This window comes from Lepidochelys kempii, chromosome 3 (genome assembly GCF_965140285.1).
Source record: "Lepidochelys kempii isolate rLepKem1 chromosome 3, rLepKem1.hap1, whole genome shotgun sequence".
NCBI classification, from domain to species: domain Eukaryota; kingdom Metazoa; phylum Chordata; order Testudines; family Cheloniidae; genus Lepidochelys; species Lepidochelys kempii.
In genome coordinates, this window is record NC_136382.1 from 173994060 (window position 1) to 174017141 (window position 23082).

At 43.7% G+C, this 23082-nt stretch overlaps 1 protein-coding gene across 4 annotated transcripts in view; it reads right to left on the reverse strand.

Moving 5' to 3' along the window:
* Window positions 1-23082, reverse strand: part of LRPPRC (leucine rich pentatricopeptide repeat containing) — a 168736-nt gene that overhangs the window by 34544 nt on the left and 111110 nt on the right. For all 4 annotated transcript variants that reach the window (XM_073339084.2, XM_073339083.2, XM_073339085.2 and 1 more), the window contains 2 exons: window positions 16279-16347; window positions 15880-15970 (listed from right to left, as the gene is read on the reverse strand). In XM_073339084.2, coding sequence (XP_073195185.2) covers window positions 15880-15970; window positions 16279-16347 — 160 coding nt within the window. The remainder of the gene's footprint in view (window positions 1-15879; window positions 15971-16278; window positions 16348-23082) is intronic.

Sequence of the window (23082 nt, forward strand, 5' to 3'; positions counted from 1 at the left end):
CCAGTGGAGTAATCCTTAACTTGTGGAAGGAAAGATACATCAGCCATTTGGTAGCAGACCAATATGCACGGCATGATCTGTTTTAATATCCTCTCAAAGGAGAGGAGAGGGCTTACCCCTTCGAAGTACCAAAGATAGCTGTCAAGGTTCCTTCCCCCACTCTGAACTCTAGGGTACAGATGTGGGGATGTGCATGAAAACATCCTAAGCTTACTTTTACCAGCTTAGGTTAAAACTTCCCCAAGGTACAAACTATTTTACCCTTTGCCCTTGGACTTCCACTGCCACCACCAAACTTTATCTGGGTTCCTGAGAAAACGTTGTTTGGAAACGTCTTTCCCCCCAAAATCCTCCCAACCCTTGCACCCCACTTCCTGGGGAAGGTTTGGTAAAAATCCTCACCAATTTGCATAGGTGACCACAGACCCAAACCCTTGGATCTTAGAACAATGAAAAAGCATTCAGTTTTCTTACAAGAAGACTTTTAATAGAAGTAAAAAAGAATCACCTCTGTAAAATCAGGATGGTAAATACCTTACAGGGTAATTAGATTCAAAACATAGAGAATCCCTCTAGGCAAAACCTTAAGTTACAAAAAAGACACACAGACAGGAATATTCATTCTATTCAGCACAGCTATTTTCTCAGCCATTTAAAGAAATTATAATCTAACGCATACCTAGCTAGATTACTTACTAAATTCTAAGACTTCATTCCTGTTCTGTCCCTGGCCAAAGCATCACACAGACACAGACCCTTTGTTTTTCTCACTCCTCCCAGCTTTTGAAAGTATCTTGTCTCCTCATTGGTCATTTTGGTCAGGTACCAGCGAGGTTACCTTTAGCTTCTTAACCCTTTACAGGTGAAAGGATTTTTCCTCTGGCCTGGAGGTATTTTAAAGGTGATTACCCTTCCCTTTATATTTATGACAATAGCCATGAAGAGACACGGGCCTGGTCTACACTGGGGGGAAGCGGGGAGATCAACCTAAGCTATGCAACTTCAGCTACGAGAATAGTGTAGCTGAAGTTGGTGTATCTTAGGTCGACTTACCTCGCATCCTCACAGTGCGGGGTTGACTGCTGCTGCTCCCCCGTTGACTCCGATTCTGCCTCTCGCTGCGGTGGAGTACAGGAGTCGACGGCAGAGCGATCGGGGATCGACTTATCTCGTCTACACTAGACGTGATAAATCGATCCCCGATAGAGTGATCACTACCTGCCGATCCGGCGGGCAGTGTAGACGTACCCAAGATGACAGACTAAAGCCCTTCAAACTATCAATGTAGTATAATAAGGCTCCTGAAACATTCAGAGTATGGAGTTTTTCCTTCTCCGGAACAGAACAAGGTTTAGGGGAGAACAGGAATAAACTGATGGACTGGTTCAATGAAATTTCAAGACCACTTTAGGAATAAACTTCAGGTAAGGTCTCAACACCACCCTATCTCTGTGGAATACTGTATGGCGAGGGAGGGAGTTAGAGCTTGGAGATAACTGACCCTTATAGCCTATGTGATGATGACTAAGACAACCCACCTTGAGGGTAAGATAGTGCAAGCGCCATTCTGAAAGTGGCTTGAAAGAAAGTTATAGGAGGATTGATAGGTGGGCAAGTATGCAATAATCCTTTCAGGAATCTAGATGCTGTGGGATGTGAGAAGACTGAACAAGACTGAACAGGTGGAACATATGTAGACTTCTCCAAGGTGGACTGTGATGGAACTGAATGAATGAGGAATTTCTTACCTTATAATTTTCTGCTAGCAGCTTCTCTCCTCCTTCATCACTAACAAGTTAGTGTCCCCTACCTATGTAATTTGGAGGCAGTCCAATGTTGTTGCCAGAGGCTCCAGAACTAAGCCCTGCTCTTCATCTTAGGCCACCAGAACAGTTTTTCCAAAGCTTTAAAAACACTCCAGCAACCAATTATTAGCATTAATATATTAATTAACCTTAAGACAGTTATACCCAAGTCTCCCTTTACAGAAAAACATCAATTTGTATTCTGATCATTTACCAGACTACTAGGGTAGGTTGAATGAGGTGAGAAGCTGTTAACAGAAGGAGAAATTTCTTACCTGATAATTTCTTTGTTAGCAGCTTCTCCCCTCATTCACCACTAATGGGAAGTAGTGATTAGTAAATCACAGAAATGGGAGGGGGGGGAATGATAAGAAGAGCTTAGTTATTGTAAAAGTAGAAAAATGGGCAGGCATTTAAAGTCTTGCCCTCCTCCCCCAATAAAACAAGAACTTTATAAACTGAGGATGACTCTGCAGGGGAATAGAAACTTACAAATATGCCTCAGATGAGACTTGTATACTTTTTCCCCAATGCCCCCAGGGACTTTTGTGAATAGTTTTGCAGATGCCTAAGATGCCAACTGGTGCAGGATTTTAACATCTTGCCTGCAGCAGCTTTGTGGCCCTAAGGCTTTGGCACTTTTGAGGTATGAAATGAACAGGCTACAATTGGTGTGCATGCTCCATTTACTGTACTAGGATCCCAGAGTGCTAGGAATGCCCATGCATTCAACAACCTTCCAAAAGAGTGCTAAGGGCTAGAACGAAATGATGGGGAAACTATTTCCCAGGAATTGTGGAAAGCAAAAAACTTACCTTGAACAGAAGGATTTCTGCAGCTATAAGAATAACCTTTTCCTCACAACAGCAGCAGTGCTGTTAGATACAAGATGGAACCAATCCCAGAAAAAAACAGTTACTAACCTTCCATAACTGCTGTTCTTTGAGATGTTTTGCTTATGTCCATTCCAACATAGGTGTGCATATGGCACGTGCACTGCCACCGGAAAGTTTTCCCTCAGTGGTATCTGTCAGGTCGGCTCTGGTGCTTCCTGGAGTCGCGTCTTCATAGAGCCAGTACATAGGGCCCTAACGCACCCTCAGTTCCTTCTTGCCAGCTAACTCTGATAGAGAGGTGGGGGGGCGAGGGGAGAGAAGGGGTTTGGAACGGACAGGAGAAACACATCTCAAAGAACAACAATTATGGAAGGTCAGTAACCGTTTTTCTTTTTCGAGTGCTTGCTCATGCCTATTCCAATGTAAATGACTCCCAAGCAGATGTAGGAGAAGGGTTTGGAGTTCATTAACTAGCAGACTGTAGCACAGCTCTGCCAAATCCAGCATTGTCTCTAGCCTGCTGAATGATGTCATAGTGCGATGCAAAAGTGTGAACCGAAGGAGTGTTGCCGCTCTACAGATGTTCTGGATTGAGACCTGTGCCAGGAACACAGTTGAAGATGCTTGTGCCCTTGTGGAATGTGCCATTAGGGCCGGGGCAGGGACATTCACTATGTCATAGCATGTGTGGATACAAGAAGTGATCCATGATGAGATTCTCTGGGCTGATACTGGAAGACCTTTCATTGTCTGCCACCACCACAAAAAGTTGAATAATTTTCCGAAATGATTTAGTCCTATTAGAAGGCAAGTGCATGTCTGACATCTAGTGAGTGAAGTCTGTTCCTGGCTATTGGCATGTGATTTCGGATAGAAGATTGGCAGGAAAATGCCCTAGTTATGATGGAATTATGAAACCACCTTCGGGAGGAAGGTTGTGTGAGGGCACAGCTGGACCTTGTCCTTAAAAAATACTGTGTAAAGAGATTCTGAAGTAAGGGACCTATTCTCTGAGGCCCTTCTAGATGAAGTAATAGCCACCAGAAAGGCCATCTTCCAGGAGAAGCAGAGGAGAGAGCATGTTGCCAAGGGTTCAAATGGGGGACCCAGGAACCTGGATAATACCAGGTTTAGATCCCAAGGTGAGATTGGTTGTCATACTTGGAGATAAGGGCTGTTCAGGCCTTTGAGGAAATGATTATAGATCAAGTCTGCAAAGACGGACTGGCCATTTACCCATGGGTGAAACACCAAAATCGCAGCAATTAGACTCTGATCGATGACACAGATAGCTCTTGCTGCTTCAGATGAAGTAAGCAGTCCAGAACGAATGATGACGGCATGGGTGAAACACATCTTTGTGCTGACCTGATTGAGAACCTTTTCCACTTTGCCAGCTCCAGTGAATCGCTTCCTGCTCCCTGAAAGGACCGGTCTGGAGCATGCTAGCTCCAAGGAGTTCAGCCATGGAACTTCTAGGCCATGAGATGAAGGGACTCGAGGGTTCGGATGATGTAGGCGGCCGTGGTCCTGGGAGTTCAGATCTGGAAATGGAGGCAGGCTGACTGCTGGACCTCTCGGTGGGAACACAAGGGTGGTGAACCATTGTTGACATGACCAGGCTATGGCAATCATGATCAGGCTTGATACTTCCCCTTCTGACCTTCAGCAGGACCTTGTGTATAAGCAGAATGGGAGGGAATGCATAAATGAGATGGTCCTTCTAAGGGAGAAGAAACACATCCGTGAGTGAGCCTGGGCTGTGATTCAGGAAGGAGCAGAATTGCACACTCTTCCTGTTGTGCCTCGTCGCGAACATGTCTATCTGGGGAGCTCCCCATCTCTGGAAAATGTCCTTCACAATATTTGGGCAAATGGACCACTTGTGACTGGAGAAGGATCTGCTGAGACAATCAGCTAATTAGTTCTGAGCCCCTGAAAGATAGCAGTCTTCAAGGTGGATTGAGTGGGTTATGCAGAATTCCCACAGGCGAAGAGCTTCATGGTATAGGTGAGAGGAATGCACTGCACCCTGTCTGTTTATATAGAACATTGCTGTTGTGTGGTCTGCACGTACCAGCTCAAACTTGCCTTCCAGATGGAGCCGGTACGCTTGGCGGGCAAGGCGCACTGCTCTGAGTTCCCTCACATTGATGTGTAGCAAGAGCTCCGCCTGGGACCAGAGGCCCTGGGTTCTGAGTACCTCCAGATGAGCCACCCAACCCAGTGCAGGTGCAGTTGGAGACTACAGATATTGACAGATGTGGTCTTGAGAATGGGACACCTGCACCTACTGTCCTCAAGTCCAACCATCAAAGGATAGTGGCGATCACCGAAGGGGGAAGAGTGACAACCATGTCCAAGCGATCCTGGCCTGTACACTGACGCTAGCTAAGTCTGGAGAGGTCTGAGTCGTACTCTTGCATGCTGTACCACGTAAGTGCATGAGGCCATATGTGCAGTTTCTTGCTATGGTGGTGGGGTGATTTCTGAGGCTCTCTGTGAACATACCCAGGGCCTGGAACTGGGTCTTCGGAGGGAAGGCTCTGGCTTGGACGGAGTCAAGGACGGCCCCTATAAATTTTAATCTTTGAACTGGAGAGAGTGTTGATTTCTGAATGTTTATCAACAGGCCTAACTTCTTGAAGGTTGACAGTATTAAACTTACATTTGCCTGCACCTGGGCCTTGATCCGACCCTTGATCAGCCAGTCATTGAGGTAAGGGTAAATCTATCCCTTTGCTTCCTCAAGAAGGCTGTGACAACTACCATGCACTTTGTAAATATCCAAGGGGCTGCTGACAGGGTGAATGGGAACAGGGTAAACTGGTAGTGTACCTGGCTCACAATGAATCAAGAGGAATTTCTTGTGACCCTGGGATATTGAGATATGAAAGTAAGCGTCCTTCAAGGCAAGGGTGGCATACCATTCCCCTGGAACCCGGGAGGGGACAACGGAGGCCAAGGAGACCATGTGGAACTTCAGCTTCTTCATGCATTTGTTAAGGTTTCACAGGTCCAGGATGGGTCTCAGACCACCATTGGCCTTTGGGATTAGGCAATAGCAGTAGAAGAACCTCTGCCCCCTAGCTCCGGAGGAACCTCCTCTACTGCTCCCACTTGCAGAAGTGTTTGCACCTCCTTGATTAGAAGTTGCTTGTGTGAAGGGTCCCGGAAGGTGGGGGGTGGGAGGGAGGGAGCAGGGGAAGAACTGAATTGCAGGGTGTATCCCAGTCCTATTGTGTGTAGCACCCGCTGTCTGAGGTGGTATGGGCCCATGTTTGACAGAAGTGTAATATCTAGTCCACATTAATTGGGGAAGGTGGATCCAGACACTGGCCTGGTATGCCATCTTCAAATGTACCCTCAAAAGGTTTGTTTAGACCCAGACGGTTGTCTGGCATGGCCAGGCCTGGGGCTGACGAGGACTGGGGATGAGGCCTCTTCTTACAGCCCCACCTCTTACTGTAGTCTTACTTTGACTGAGGCTGGTAGAAACAGGGCCATGGCTGGGGCTTAGAAAGTTTCCTTATAGAAGCCGGGATGTGCAACCGAAGGGATTTTAGAGTGGCCCTAGAGCAGCAGCGAGCAACCTGTGGGCAACATGCGGCCCGTCAGGGTAATCCACTGGCGGGCCACGTGTGGGCCGTGGGCTGCAGGTTGCCTGCCACTGCTCTAGAATCATTCCAGCTGTGGAGCTTTGAATCTATTTGCTCTGAAAAGAGCAATGTGTCCTCAAAAGGGAGGTCCTGGATAGTCTGCTGGACCTCGTAGGGGAGGCCTGAGGCCATGCATTTCTTCTCATGACTGCAGTGGAAGCCATGATTTGACCAGCAGAGTCTGCTACGTCAAAGGCTGTCTGAAGGATGCTTTTGCCACCGCTCTCCCTTCCTTGACTAGAGCTGAGAATTTGACCCTGGACACCTGTGGCAACAACTCTTTGAATCTGGACATCATGCCCCAAGAGTTGAAGTTGTAGCAGCTCAGAGGCACCTGTTGGTTGATGATCTGGAGTTGGGGCCCGCCTCCCCTGATAGAATATACCTTCCCGCCAAAGAGAACCAACTTTTTGGCATTTTTGGCTTGGGGACGCGGGGGGGAGTCCTTGCTGCCCTTGTCTCTTCCGTTTGTTGGCCACTGACACCACTAGCAACCCTGGCAGAGGATCGGGATATAAAAATTCAAACCCTTTTTTAGGAACAAAGTACTCTTTCTCCATCCTCTTTGAGGAGAGTTGTAGCAAGGCTAGAAACTGCCAGAGAGCCTTAATGGGTTCTAGAAGGGCATTGTTCAGAGGAAATGTCACTCGTGACAGACCAGAAGAGGTCAAGATGTTCACCAAGGTGTGAGAGGATTCAGATATTTCCTTTTCCTGAACCCCCAGGCTTTGAGCAACACTTCTGAGGAGCTCTTGGTGAGCCCTGTAATCGTCCTCAAAGGGTGCAACTGCTGTCCCTGCTACAGTCTCATCAGGTGAGGAAGATGAAGATGCCTGCATGCGTACAGGGCCTTGTTCTTCTCCCTCGGCCCTGGAAGGATCCTGCAGTACCAGGTCCTGGGGATTGGTGCTAGGCTTGGTACCAACTCGAGGTTTCTGCACTGAAGAAGGTGGTGGGGGAGCTCTACACGCCGAAACAACAGAGTACGATCTCCTCGACTGTGACTCCTGGACTGGTCGAAATGTCCAGGGGGTCTAAAAGGGCCACTGCACTGGCATTTACCACTGTGCTGGCCAAGCCATTGGCAGGAACCCTTGGTTTATGTCAGCCATTGGGTAACAGCGCTCGGATCAATGCCGGCTCCTGTAGGAAGCAGAAGACTCTGCCTTGGAGTCTAACTGAGAGGAAAAAGAAAAGGAGTACTTGTGGCATCGTAGAGACTAACCAATTTATTTGAGCATAAGCTTTCGTGAGCTATAGCTCACTTCATCGGATGCATGATGCATCAACTGAGAGGAGTCGCTCCTTGGTGACCACCACGGAGCAGTACCTACCAGTGCCGGAGAGCACTGCCAGGAGGAAGGCGACTGACTCTGCGACCATCATCACTGGTTTCCCTTTCGATAGCACCTGAGGCCTTGGTGCTGTAGGAGCTTTTGCCTTCAGTGCCAGTTTGCACCTGGGGATGGCGATACCAAGAATGACAGTAGCTCCCCTGCTGTCTCAAATGTCTCTTGTGTAGATGGTAGTGCCAAGGCTGTATCCCAATGGCTCTCCCTTGGTGGAGAGTCCAACGGTAACAGACTCAATGGGTCCCTTCCCACAGCCTGAGGCAATGGTACTATGGCGGCAGCTGTTGAATCTGATTGGCTCGGCACAGGTTGCATTCTCCTGGCTTCCCTGTGAGTGGCAGACCTTGGAGTCGGTGAGTGCCCAGCCAGTCTTCCGCTGCTTCTTCCTCAGCACCAGTGCCAAGAGTCCTGTTGAGGTGTGGATCTCCTCTGTACCAGAAATGCCTGACGGTGCCAAGAGTCCTTCCTCAGTGATGGAAATGACAGGCATCACATCTCCGTCTGTCCCTCAAAGAAGACAGATAGAGATGTGAGATGGTGTACCCTAATAACTCCAGTAGGGCCATAGTGGCACACTATACCGATATGGCTGGATTTGCTGGGGTTGGCCAATTCATTGCTATCCATGTGATGGGCTGCCTCTGGTCTGCTCCGTAGGGTTCCATTCTGATCACAGGGGAGAAGGCTCCCTGCTGTACATCAGTGAGAAGGTATACTCTGGTGACAAAGATGATGAATAGACCTCATCAAGGGGCAGAACTGACATATATGGGAACCTTGCTGCTGGGCTGGAAGCATGCACCAGTGCTGAAAAAGGTCTCTGTATCCCCCAGTGACATCCTTGGTAGACTCCTCCATTAAAGAAACATCAGGTACCATAAGCAATTCTGTAGATGGTGCCAACATCAACACCAGCACTGCAGCCAACATCAAGGCTGGTGCGAAGCCCTTTTTCTTAAGCACAAAGCTTGAGGCCAATCCAGCATTGCTAGCCTCTGAGTGGTTTTCTCCCTGGAAGGCTGATGTCTAGTTCTCCCACAAAGAGGTCATGTCTGCCTCTTTGTGCCAATCTTCCTCGCTTCTGGGGAGAGGCAGTACTAGTCTTCAGGGACAGAGTCAACTTCCCAATGCCAACTTCTTGTCAATGTCAGTCTTTGGGGTCACCTGCCAACTGGTAAGGATGTTCTAAGAGGAGGATTTGAACAGGATCTGGTGTGTTTTTAGATTGATCCCCTCTTCCGGATAAAAGGTAACCGCATGGATTTTTCCAGGATATAAAACCTGAGGCAGGTGCCCTAGAACTTCCACATCTGAGTAGAGAATGATCAGCACACAGTGTACCGATACAGAATATTACTCTCCACGAGGCAGACTAGACCACGGCTATTGCCATCGGTGAGAGAGGGATTGAGCTGTTTCAAGATGGCTTAAACCCTGAAGCCTTTTTGTGACCTTTGGCTGTGGACAGGAGTGCAGTGCACCAAGAGAAACGAAAAGGCCTTTTAAAAAGTTCCAAATTGAGAGTCATAAAAAATAGAAATATAATAAGGATAGAGAAAATTGATTTTGATCTGACCTGAATAATCACAGTCAAGTGGCAGCAGATGAACACCACTAGTTTCATCTCACTGCCATGGGCAGTAAGAGGCAACCGAGGAACAATTGTGGCTACTCTGCCCTTGTGCCCCAGGGTAGGAGGAGCAGAGCACAAGGACATATGCAACCTAGGCACAGCCCAATGGACACTACTATTAAAAAGACTACGGTCCTGTGCACGTGAAAGCGCATGCACACCTAATGCAGGATCCACACTGACATATCTGAAAAAGAATGTCTCTTTATTCTTGAGATACATTCCCAAATTCTTCTTTGGTTAGATACTACAGAAGATAAGTTTCAGGTGGAATGTAGATTTTCTTTTTTCAGAAAGTGAGAGAGGATCAAACTGAGTTTATAAAAGGAAACCATCTTATAACCTAAATTAGGGATACACTCCTGCAGCTCCAAAAATAACTCAGAAGCAACCATGATTCACAGTCAGACTGCTCTATTTTAGAAAACTTAGCTAGGAGAGCATTCTCAATCTTGTGTAATGATAATAAATTATAAAAAATAGTTCAGCTTTTAGTGACAGATCCCGTTAGAGGCAGTGGACTATGCAGCACAAGAAATAAAATAATCTTTACTTAAGTTTGCAATTGTTCACCCTAAAGTTAAAATAAATAAATAAATAAATAATCAAAGATTACTCCTAATTGGCAAGGTGTATTTCTGTAACAATGTAGTAAAAACAAAGCAGTATCACAAAATAATGTGCAAATCTAAGTATACTGAATATGTTAGATTGTAGGGACTTTCTGTGGTCTCTCAGCTTGAGCAACACAAGTTAGAACAGCTTCCTTCTTCAGGGTCAGCTTCTGGTGAGCTCATGGTTCCAAGCAACATTTATCTCCCAATAAAGGCAATATAGTCTTATGAACCACGAGAGGGATTACTCAGTGGCAAAAGCATCTTTGACTGTGTGCTGTGTAAAGAAGAACTTCCTTGTATTTGTTTTAAACCTGCTGCCCATTACTTTCATTTGGTGGCCCCTAGTTCTTCTATTATGGGAACAAGTAAATAACTTTTCCTTATTCACTTTCTCCACACCACTCATGATTTTATATACCTCTATCATATCCCCCCTTAGTTTCCTTTTTTCCAAGATGGAAAGTCCTAGTTTCTTTAATCTCTCCTCATATGGGACCTGTTCCAAACCCCTAATCATTTTATTTGCCCTTCTCTGAACCTTTTCTAATGCCAGTATATCTTTTTTGAGATGAGGAGACCACAGCTGTAAGTAGTATTCAAGATGTGGGTGTACCATGGATTTATATAAGGGCAATAAGATATTCTTCGTCTTATTCTCTATCCCTTTTTCAACGATTCCTAACATCTTGTTTGCTTTTTTGACTGCTGCTGTGCACTGCATGGACATCTTCAGAGAGCTATCTACTATGACTCCAAGATCTCTTTCCTGATTAGTTGTAGCTAAATTAGTTGCCATCATATTGTATGTATACTTGGGGTTATTTTTTCCCCAATGTGCATTATTTTACATTTATTAACATTAAATTTCATTTGCCATTTTATTGCCCAATCACTTAAGTTTTGTGAGATCTTTTTCAAGTTCTTCACAGTCTGCTTTGGTCTTAACTATCTTGGGCAGTTTAGTATCGTCTGCAAACTTTGCCACCTCACTGTTTACCCCTTTTTCCAGATCATTTATGAATAAGTTGAATAGGATTGGTCCTACGACTGACCCTTCGGGAACACCAATAGTTATCCCTCTCCATTCTGAAAATTTACCATTTATTCCTGCCCTTTGTTCCCGGTCTTTTAACCAGTTCTCAATCCATGAAAGGATCTTCCCTCTTCTCCCATGACAACTTAATTTACATAAGAGCCTTTGGTGAGGGACCTTGTCAAAGGCTTTCTGGAAATCTAAATACACTATGTCCACTGGATCCCCCCTGTCCACATGTTTGTTAACACATATTTGTTATCTGAAATTGTCAAAATCTGAAGATGAATTTTATGGGCTAGATTATTTCAGAAGTTCAGATCGATATTTAAGAAATCTTCTTTTAACAGTTTTGTCATCTCTTGGTTCTACATAGTTATGGGTTAGTTTTTCATCCCCAGAATCACATTTTAGATTAGACTGAGGGCTACTAATTTATCTCTTCTTAAAATTTGAAAGCAGATACAGAATTATGGCCTAGGTTTTCCATGAGAACTCTCAAGCATACTCCTGCGTGAAACAGTTTTGATACTTGGTCTTAAAGGGTTGAAAGCTGGCAAGTGCATGGTTTTTGTCTTTTAAGGTGACAGAAAGCTACAAACCTTTTCCATCGATTTGAGTAGATGGAATTTGTTGCGACTTTTCTTGCAGACTGAAGAATTTGTGTGGCAGAGTTTGATAAATTATATCTGTTTAGATTTCTCCTCTCAGCAGACATGCTGTCAGACCAAGCAACTGTTGGAGGGAAAAGGTTGCTTGTTCGGAAGTAGGAGGACTACCTCCTGTTGAAGCAAGATTATATTTTAGGCCCAGTTGTTTTATTATGGTGAACCAGTATTTATAAAGCCAGAATGGAGATACAAATATAGCTTGGTTTTAAAGCTTTTTGAGGCTGCTGGGAAAATGAAAGGTATTAAAGGCATGGAGGAAAGATGTACAATAAGCTTTTAGCTATTTTTTGTTGTATTATTCATCTCTTCTGCTTGCAGGAAGTTTAATCAGGGCAGGAAACATCCTACCTTCTTGCTATATAATGTGAAACCATCGTTTTCTAATAGTTTGCAGAAAGAGCACTACTTAATCTGAATAATAACTCACCATCTCTAGTTCTAACAATAAAAGGATATATTGTGGTTATCTTCTCATATGTTTGTGTTTTGAAGTCAGTAGATTGCTCGGGGCTAAATCTTCCTTTGTATATGGAATTGTTAACATGTAGCTTACATTCTTGGGGGAAAAACAAACAAAACAACCTGCACATTTGTTAAACAATGTGTCATACTACTTCAGGCTTTAATGATAAGTTTTCCCTTGCACAATTAGAACTAAGTGTTGTAAAGGTTTCTTGATAAATATCCATGCCAACAGATTTTACTTGACCTTTCCTGAAGTTTTTTGCTGATTTTTATAATACTAACTTTCTAAATGTCCTGATACAAACACAATGTTCAGTATCTAATCTCTAGAACATGAAAAACAGGTATTCAAAGCTTCCAGCTAACCAGAATGAGTAGCATTTTTGAAAGTATATGGTATAATTTCTGGCAATGATAATGTTTTCTGCACTAAACAGCAAAATCAATGTTAAAATAAATCATTCCTGAAAATCTGTTATTTCAGAGCATATTATTAAGAAATTATACATACTACATCTTACAATAGATGTGGCAAGAACATCTACAATATAATGTGACTTCCCAAACTTTACAAGTTCGCAAATCTTTTTTTCTATCATCAAAATGACTCGCTGACCATCCAAGTATTGAAACTACACATGTATCCTCTAGTCCAGTGGTAGGTAACCTATGGCCCGTGGGCCGGATCCAGCCCCTCAGGGCTTTGGATCCAGCGCGTGGGATTGCCCCCTGTGGTGCCGCAGACCCCGCGCCACTCTCAGAAGCAGCTGGTACCATGTCCCTGGGGCCCGGAGGGATGGGACAGAGGGCTCTGTGTGTTGCCCTTGCCTCCAGGCACCACCCCCTGCAGCTCCCACTGGCCAGGAACAGGGAACCGCAGCCAATGGGAGCTTTGCGGAGGTACCTGGAGGTGTGGCAAGGGCAGTGCGCAGAGCCCTGTGCCCCCTGTCTCCCAGGGACAGCGCAAGGACATGGTGAGCGGTGCAGCGTGGGGCCAGGGCAGGCAGGGAGCCTGCCCTGGCCCCGGTGTGTGCCACTGCCCCCCGGAGCCGCTTTAGGTAAGCTGCGCCAGGCCAGAGCCTGAACCGCTCCTGCACCCCGCACCCATCCTGCACCCCAACTCCCTGCCCTGAGCCCCCTGCCGCACCCCACACCCCTCCTGTACCCCAAACCCCTACCCTGAGCCCCCTGCCGCACCCCTCCTGAACCCTAGCCCCCTGCCCTGAGCCCGTCGCACCCCATGCCCCTCCTGCACACAACCCCCTGCCCTGAGCCCCCTCCTTCACTCTGCACCTCAACCCCCTTCCCTGAGCCCCCTCATACACTCCGCACCCCTCCTCTGCCCCAATCCCTTGCCCTGAGCCCCTTCCTGCACACCGCATCCCCTCCTATACCCCACACCCCAACCCCCTTCCCCGGTCCTGCTTACCATTTCCCCACCCAGATGTGGCCCTCGGGCCAAAAAGTTTGCCCACCTCTGCTCTGGTCACCCACCATTACAGACACAAACTAAATAAAAATATGATCATGCTCTTTTATGTGGACAGAGAAGTACTGTCTTTATTAATGCAAATCACAGCCAGTGTGTGTAGAACAGTTGTACAGATACCTGGGGACATGTACTCAGGAAGCTTATGAAAGACGTTAGGAGGGCATTCTGAGTCACTGATGATGAGGAAAAATGCTTTCTTTCCTGAAGGTTGACTCAGAACTTTCCATAACATTTTTCAGACAATGTAGTAATTACATTCTTATATAATGGAATTTCTCTGATGATAATGATACTCAGTTTAATTCTGTCACATTAATCACATTTCTTCTGTCCCCGATCTTATAAAAAGTTTTTTTTTAGTTAAATGTCCTGAAAAATGGGGAGAGGAGAAGCAGTGGAGAAAACGAAAAAACTGTCTGTTTCAGAAATCTGATACTGCCAGCAGAAACACTGGATTCAGCAAAAAGCTTCACACCTCCCAATAAAGGTTTCCAATACAATGCTAGTCAATATAATCTCTAGTGGATTACAAATGGTTTTGGGAGTATTTCTGGGATACTTAAAAATTTCAATAGAAGATTAAAAAAAATTATTTGGCAATGATCACATTTTTATTAGAGTATCTTTTCAACCCCTTTGTAGACAGAAAAAAGCCACGACAAATTACATTGCAAAATCAGACTAAAGATTTCCAGATTTATGGGATAGGGTTTTGGGCTATGTAATTATGGGGAAAGGGACCTTCTATTTAAAAAATCCTGCTCAGATACCACAAGAGATAAATACCAATTATGAACAGGCTGATTCGGGGATAATGGAAATTTTTATAATCTTTCAACCAAACAAATCTAGCTACAGAAACTTCACATCAATATCAACTACAAAGAATTGTAACAGAAATTAGCACGGGTTTTCCCTCTTCAAATTATTTTAAAACTGAAAGGTAGTAAATTGACCGACTGGTATGTAGACCAATTACACTGGATGAAATTTACTCATGGAACGGAGAGTCAGTACGAGGCCCTCCACACCACAAAGCTCTACATAGCTACTGTGTGGAGGCTATGCTGGTGGAGTGGCTCTACACCCTTGTGTGTCATGGAAATGGTCTCTAGGCTGATCCCACATAGTTGGGCATGAAGGTGGAGTAACACAGCGCCTCCAGATCCAGTGGACACAGTAAACTCAGCAACAGTTACAACGGGAGTGCAATGGCTATTATGAATCATGGCTAGAAACCACTGGCAGGCAGGTTTCTGCAGCAATCCTGCAGCCCTAGCCCTGGGTTGCAGTAGTGAGTTGTATTTTATCCCTCCCCAACACACCCATACAGAGCCTGAACCAGCTTTATGTGAGTGGAATGGATCTCACCCAGTTATAACTGCTTGCAGGCAGTCCACATATTTGTGGCCAATTTTTATTAATGTTGTGAAATATAAAGAAAATGGGAATCTAATCTCTGCTACAGAAAGTGGCCCCAAAATTAAACTGGTAGAGTGATCATATAACTAATTCTATATTTTAAACCATTTTCTCTCCCCTCCCACCCAAAAAAGCCTCCACAAAACGAAACTCTCATCTGAAAGCACAAATCATGGCCACAGCAACAAACAAGTTATTGGTAAAACTTTAGAGCATGTTACAAGTACATGGAATCCATGATAAATAAAACTGAAGCCATTTCTCAAGTATTTTACTTGGGTTATAAAAATGGAATAAACCGAAAAATTTAAAAGCCAACAAGGTTTAACTTTTATGGGTTCTGTCTTTGGCTACAACTATGGATGTAACTTCAGACAAATGAAGTAGAATCAGAGTTTTGAAACTTGGCAACATTGGTATTTGCTTTGGATATAAAAAGAAACTAGGAGAGCTGACAAAGCAAATGGTTCAGTGAAACTAAGGACAAAGGGCACTTTTCAGGCCACCTCACAAGCCAGGAAAAAATGTCTCCATGATCTCATAAAAGATCATGTTAAGAGCCAAAGGAAAAGTTTCTGGGTTGCAGAGAAGGAGTTCATAGCAAAAATGCAGTTTACTGTCTGAGTAGCCTAAACAGAATTGGTAGTTAGCAAAGCAAACTTAAGTCAGAAAACTCTTAGCAAGAGCTGCGCTACACTGAGAATGGCCCTTTTCAGATATATAGTTTTAATTGGTTAACTGAAAAATCCAAAACAAGTTCAAAAACTTACATTTTGTTCCCATTACAGTTTAAGGCTTTTTCAAATACGATAAAAAAAATTAAAATGCCCACAAAGCTATCACTGGAATAACAGTTCCTAATAGAGCAAAAGAAAAGATTTTCAGTTAACTTACTGCATAAATTTAGGAGGTAGTAGTACATCTGATCTCTATCACACTCAAATAGTTTTTGAGTCATTTCCACCATATTTTCTAAAGTTTCCATCTTTGGGAGGAAAAAAAAAAGTGATGTAACATAAAATATCTGTATATCAGACTATGGTTTAATCTAATTTTTATATGTATAATCATATATGCGGCTCAGAAATATGTCTATACACACATGTTCAGTCCAAAAATTTGGGAATGTAAATATAAGACTGCATATAATTTTTCACTAAATATAAAGTATCAATTTACATCATTACTGTTTATGTAAATTGTGATATGCATGCAATACTTCAAAATGTATGTGTGTATTACCACTAAAGTACTAATCACAAACAGACAGGAGACATGATGCAATAGATGTACCTGGTTAGTTGCAATACACTTCTCGGCAAACCACTGCAGCCTCCCAGGACGAGCTCTCAAGCCTGGTGTCTGCAAAACAGTATTTCCGCACAAACAAAAATGTCAGTTTACTTAGCCAAAGTATTTTCTTAAAATGTAAAAGTAATTATATGTTGTCATAATGAAGTATTTTATGGTTGATTTTTATTAATGGAAGACGACTTAGTTCTCAATTCTAAACTAACCAACTTCATTCATAATTAAATAACATTTATCCTAAAAAATTCAAAGATTGTGTTGGTGACTCTATAGAAACAATAACCATGTTTCATTCTAAATATATTTTTCATTCAACAGTACTTTTGGTTTGAAAATTGCTATGCTGTTTCTCTGATTGAATGTGATTTTTTTTTTTTTGAAGTCTCAGACATTAGTTGATCCATTTGGGTAGGTAAAAGTGAAAAAGTGACACACATTTTGAAACAAGAATTCATTTAAAAAAAAAAGTCATCACATAGTTCAAGAATGGTTTGTTTCAAAGACCACAAGCCTGCCTTGATTTTCAATCTCAAGAGCTTTTGATATTTGAAGAAATAAGGTTCATAATGTAAGTAAAAGCAACTGAAAACTCTTTGAGCATGCAACGCAACTTTACTTTTCCTGCCTTCATTTTCAACACACGCCCAATGTGAATCTACAGAGACACACAGCTACAGACGACCAGAGCGCTATATATTCTGATAGATCATAACAAACAACAAGCCACTCTGCTGATCTCATTCCTTCCCATTACAAAATACACATGACCCTCGCTAGACCACACGTCTATATAGCGCGAATTCGCATATAACATGGCCGTGGCCATGAATCCCAAATTTAATTACTTTAATTGGAATTCATTTTAATGCAGTCCCCATATTAAAGCGTTTCCGCGCATGGATCCCAAATCCCGCGTTCTAGCGAGGTTGCGGTGTACTCATATATTCTGGACTACAAATACACACCAGTCATCTCTCTCACCCCTTCAGAGGAATGCCAAATGTTCACAAATTGTCGTCTTCATGAAACATTCGTCCAGAATAGGAGCAATTACTCACTAACTGGAACACCAGGCCTCAGACTCTTTTTTTCAACTGCAGCATCTATTTACATCCCTACTCCATCAACATCTAGTACCAGAAATTTTCCTACTACATTCCATTAGTTTGTAGTGCCAGCTTCTGTCCCAGCTGCAACACCCTCACCAGAAGACAAGCTTAATCCAGTGTGCATTACAGCATTTGCAGGTAGCACCCACTCTATTGAGGGCACATATACGCCATAGCACAAATTCCACTACAAATTCATCTTACAGCTATTTTTTCAGGCTCTCTACAGTCTCAGGAGGAAGATCCACTGCATCAGTTTAAACTTGTTTCATGTTTTCAAGATCCTCTTTAAAATCTTAAGGTCTAGATATACTGTTTAAAATAAAGCTGAAATTCTGCAGTACTATTCTGTAATAAGGACTGAAATCTGTGGGTATTGAACCACAGAATACTGGTGGTTAAGGGTATAGTTAAGGTTGTAAAACAATTTACATTATAACCCTGCTTTCACTTCCTTATAACTTGATAGAACTTCTCCCTTTTCAGGTGAGATTTTCTATACTTGGGGCTTGTCTACTTTACCCACTGGATCGATGGGCAGTCTAGATGCGATAAATTGACCGCCGAGTGCTCTCCCATTGACTCTGGTACTCCACCACGGTAAGAGGCGCAGGCGGAATTGACGGGAGAGTGTCAGCCATCGACTTACCACAGTGAAGACACCGCAGTAAGATCTAAGTACGTCAACTTCAGCTACGATATTCACTTAGCTGAAGTTGCGTAACTCAGATAGACACCCCCCCCCCCCAATGTAGACCAGGCTTGAGTCCTGGAGGTTTTTTTTTTTTGTTTTTTTTTTTTTTTAAGTCTGAGTCAAATTTTTTCAGTTGTTTTGAGTTATGGGAATATATACAAAAATTCTAACTACTTTTTTTTGTTTTGTTTTCAAGCAAGAACTGGAGTACAGCAACCATGTCTAAATTTTGAAACTTGGTAGGAACATAATTTTCAATGAGGTTTTATTTCCCTTGCTTGGTTGGAAAAAAGTTGGTTTAAAGTAAGAAAATGTTCAAAAACTGCATACCAAGAACATTCTGCTGAAGAAGATTTGCTCAAATCTACATGTACATACTAAATTTGAAATACATGGTTCAAGGACAAAGTTCCACTGGTAAATTTCATAAGCTCTGCAAGCTGTATAAGCTATACAGCAAACAGCTTACCAACTCCAAAAACCGAAGAACTTTTGAATCTCTCTCTTTTCCTCTCTCCCCCTTTTTAAAGGCAAAGCAATTAAAGGCGAAAAAACTTATTAATGCAACACTAAGCTGCACAGTTAAAACTGTAAGTAAGGAAATACAAAATTAAACTGTTCCAACAGCTGTGTTAATGCAGACATTACACATACTGACTTATTATTTTTATGCATTTTTTAGTTAATTACTTTAATACATTCCTTTTACTATTGTAAACTATATAGCATAAAACATTCAGTTTGTGGAATACTGAGATAAATCATCACTTAACTAACCTTTACATTTCCTGACTTTGCTAAAAATCTAGCTGCTTAATGACAGGTTTCAGAGTAACAGCCGTGTTAGTCTGTATTCGCAAAAAGGAGTACTTGTGGCACCTTAGAGACTAACCAATTTATTTGAGCATGAGCTTTCGTGAGCTACAGCTCACTTCATCGGATGCATACCGTGGAAACTGCTGCAGACTTTATATACACACAGAGAATATGAAACAATACCTCCTCCCACCCCACTGTCCTGCTGGTAATAGCTTATCTAAAGTGATCATCAAGTTGGGCCATTTCCAGCACAAATCCAGGTTTTCTCACCCTCCACCTCCCCACACAAATTCACTCTCCTGCTGGTGATAGCCCATCCAAAGTGACAACTCTCTACACAATGTGCATGATAATCAAGTTGGGCCATTTCCTGCACAAATCCAGGTTCTCTCACCCCCCCACCCCCATACACACACAAACTCACTCTCCTGCTGGTAATAGCTCATCCAAACTGACCACTCTCCAAGTTTAAATCTGCTTAAGATTCTACAGTGTTAAAATTGGTCAGTTTGAACCAGAAATAGTTCAGAACAGAATCAAAGTAATTGTTTTAAACTTAAAAGGACATCATTAAGTGAAGAAAAAAATCACATCTAAATCTGAAAATTGTGGCTCTACCGTTTTCACGCTGCAACAACTAATACTCCGAGGGCATTCTGCCTCAAAAATATATATCTATATACATTCTGCACACAATATTTTAAAATTCTGCAAATTTTATTTGTCACATAAATGTGGAGGCTCCAACATGGCATTGGGGAGCACAGGCCACTGGCTGCACAGGGTGGGAGATCAGTGTGCAGCTCCCCACTGGGACACGGACTCAGCAATGAGGCTGCATCCAATTCTGACACAGCACAAGGACCACGCTTGCCCCAGAAACACCCCAGGGCCCTGCCACTCCATGCCAGGTGCACCAGGTGTGGACAGGCAGGCTCAGCAAGGCAGGATCCAAGTGTGGAGGGGTTTAGTATGGGGGGATCCAGGTGTAGTTGAGAGGGTTCTGTGTGGGGCAATCTGGGTGAGGGCGGCTCAATGGGGGATCCAGGTGCGAGCTGGATGCACAGGGGCTTGTTGGGGGATTCTGAATGCAATGGTACTAGAATTCTTTGAGGGGGGTCAACAAGCATGCAGACAAAGGAGATCCAGTGGATATAGGGTATTTAGATTTTCAGAAAGCCTTGTCAAGGTCCCTCACGAAAGGCTCTTAAACAATATAAGCAGTCATGGGATAAGAGGGAAGGTTCTCTCATGGATTGGTAACGGGTTAAGATAGGAAACAAAGAGTACGAATAAATAGTCAGTTTTCGGAATGGAGAGAGGTAAAATAGTGGTGTCCCCCAGGGATCTATACTGGGCCCAGTCCTAATTAACATATTCATAAACAATATGGAAAAAGGGGTAAACAGTAAGGTGGCAAAATTTGCAGATGATACAAAACTACTCAAGATAGTTAAGCCCCAGGCAGACTGTGAAGAGCTACAAAAGGATCTCACAAAACTGGGTGACTCGGCAACAAAATGGCAGATGAAATTTAATACTGATAAATGCAAAGTAATGCACATTAGAAAACATAATCCTAACTATACATATACAATGATGGGGTCTAAATTGGCTGTTACCACTCAAGAAATAGATCTTGGAGTCATTGTGGATGGTTCTCTGAGATCATCCACTCAATGTGCAGCAGCAGTCAAAAAAGCGAACAGAATGTTGGGAATCATCAAGAAAGGGATGGATAAGAAGACAGAAAATATTGTATTGGCTCTATATAAATCCATGGTATGACCACACCTTGAATACTGCGTGCAGATATGGTCGCCCCATCTCAAAAAAGATATACTGAAAATGGAAAAGATTCAGAAAAGAGCAACAAAAATGATTGGGGTATAGAATTGCTTCCATATGAGAAGAGATTAATAAGATTGGGACTTTTCAGCTTGGAAAAGAGGCAACTAAGGAGGGATATGATAGAGGTCTATAAAAACATGAATGGTATAGAGAAAGTAAATAAGGAAGTGTTATTTACGCCTTCTCATAATACAAGAACAAGGGGCCATCAAATGAAATTAATAGGTAGCAGGTTTAAAACAAACACAAGGAAGTATTTTTTCACACAACGCACTGTCAACCTCTGAAACTCCTTGCCAGAGGATGTTGTGAAGGCCAATGCTTTAACGGGGTTCAAAAGGGAGCTAGACAGGTTCATGGAAGATAGGTCCATCAATGGCTATTAGTCAGGATGGGCAGGAATGGTGTCCCTAGCCTCTGTTTGCCAGAAGCTGGGATTGGGTGACAGGACATGGATTACTTGATGATAACCTGTCTGTTCATTCCCTTTGGGGCACCTGCCATTGGCCACTGTCAGAGGACAGGATACTGGGTTTGATGGACTTTTGGTCTGACCCAGTATGGCCGTTCTCATATAATGGGACTCCATGCGGTGTGTGTGTGTGTGTGGGGGGAGGGAACAGAGCTCATTGAGGGGTCCAGATGCTGGGGGAGTGTGGCTCAGTGGGGTGGGGATCCAGGTGTAGCTGGTTGGGGCTCAGTAGGGTGGAGATCCAGGTGCAGGTAGCTCACTGGGTTGGTGCAGGTGCATGGGGAGTACGACTCATCAGTGGGGGTTCTGGGTGCGGGAGAGGGGTGAGATGCGGTAGGAGGATCTGGATATGAGGGGGCCTGGATGCATGGGGGTTGGGTGGATGGGGGAGCAGCTCCCTGTACAGTGATCCCTCCTCCCGCACCTGAGGAGCAATGGACGTAGGAAGCGCCAGGAGGAGTTTGCAGCGCTTCCTACAGCTGGGGAAGAAATCTGGGGATGGGTCTCACCCAGCCCCGGATGCCGTGCAGGGGAAGAGGAAATCCTGTCCTCCCCAGCCCACCCAGGACTAGCAACTGAGACTGGCACAGGGTAGGAGCCACCAGCCGGGTGTTCCCCAGTCCTGCCTACTGGCCCACAGTGATTTACCTCTCTGCTGGCTGCCTTGGGCACCCGAAACATACTTCTGGGGAGGGTCATATGACTGCTCTTGTGGCTTCCCTTTGCTTCCCCATCAGAAAGTCATTTTTCTGCAGGGAAACAAACAAATCTGCAGGGGACATAAATTCTGTGCATGCGCAGTGGTGCAGAAGTCCCCAGGAGTAAAACTAAGATTACTACAATATATATTAGAGAAAACATTTCTCTCTTGTGTCTCAATTTACTTTGTGCATTTCCAGCATTTAGTGGATAGTTAGATTCACTTTTTTCTCAGTGCTCAGTCACACTTCTTGTCTGATTTATTAACATGATACCATCAAACTCTCAAACATTACTCTGGAGGGACTTTACATGCCTGCTCTTCACCAGGCCTTATTAAGAGAGTGTGTTTATCAAACAGCAGGAGCAAATGTGAAACCAAATGGGCAGAAGGTAGCACATACGCAGAACATGAGGAGGGATGAGAATATTTGGTATTGTTCCTCTTGAGATTATCTGAAAGACATTTATAAATTTTGTGAGGGGAGCAGGAAAAACCCTGTAAAAAGTCTGAAATAAGAAGAATTTTTTAGAGTTCTGGGTGTGCTATAGAAGAGGATGTGCTATTAGAAATCTGCCAATTTAAAAAAAAAAAGTCCAAGTAGAGAGACACTTTTGAACTTTGTTTAGGTTAAAAGTACTCAAGTCAAGAGGGTCTCCTCAAGCTCTCTTGTTAAGCTACTAATTGCCATGGTAAGATGGAAGAACGGTCTCAAAGACATTTATGGGAACTGAAAGCCATTTAGATAGCATGGGCTAGATTCACAAAGGAACTTAGGTGATGCTTAGTGTTGTCCAACTTTTAGGTCTCTAGAAAATCCCTGGAATTCAAAGCCTGAGTTAGGCACCTAGGTACAGTGAATCATGAAATATAAGCAGCTCAGAATGGGATTCACAAAAGCCAGCGTATACCATGCAGCTTCTTACCCAAACTAGCCAATGGGAGATGCCACGGGGAGGGATTTGTGCTAAGTCAGACCCTCTTAGGGAAATAGGTACCTAAGTCTTGGCTGCAGAGAGGTGCCTCCCACTGCTTGGGATTATCAGCTGCAAACACTCTCTTGGCATTAGGCGACTATGCCATTTTTGTAAGAAGTGGGGGGAGGGAGAGACTACCTCATAATTTAAATGGGCTTAAATTG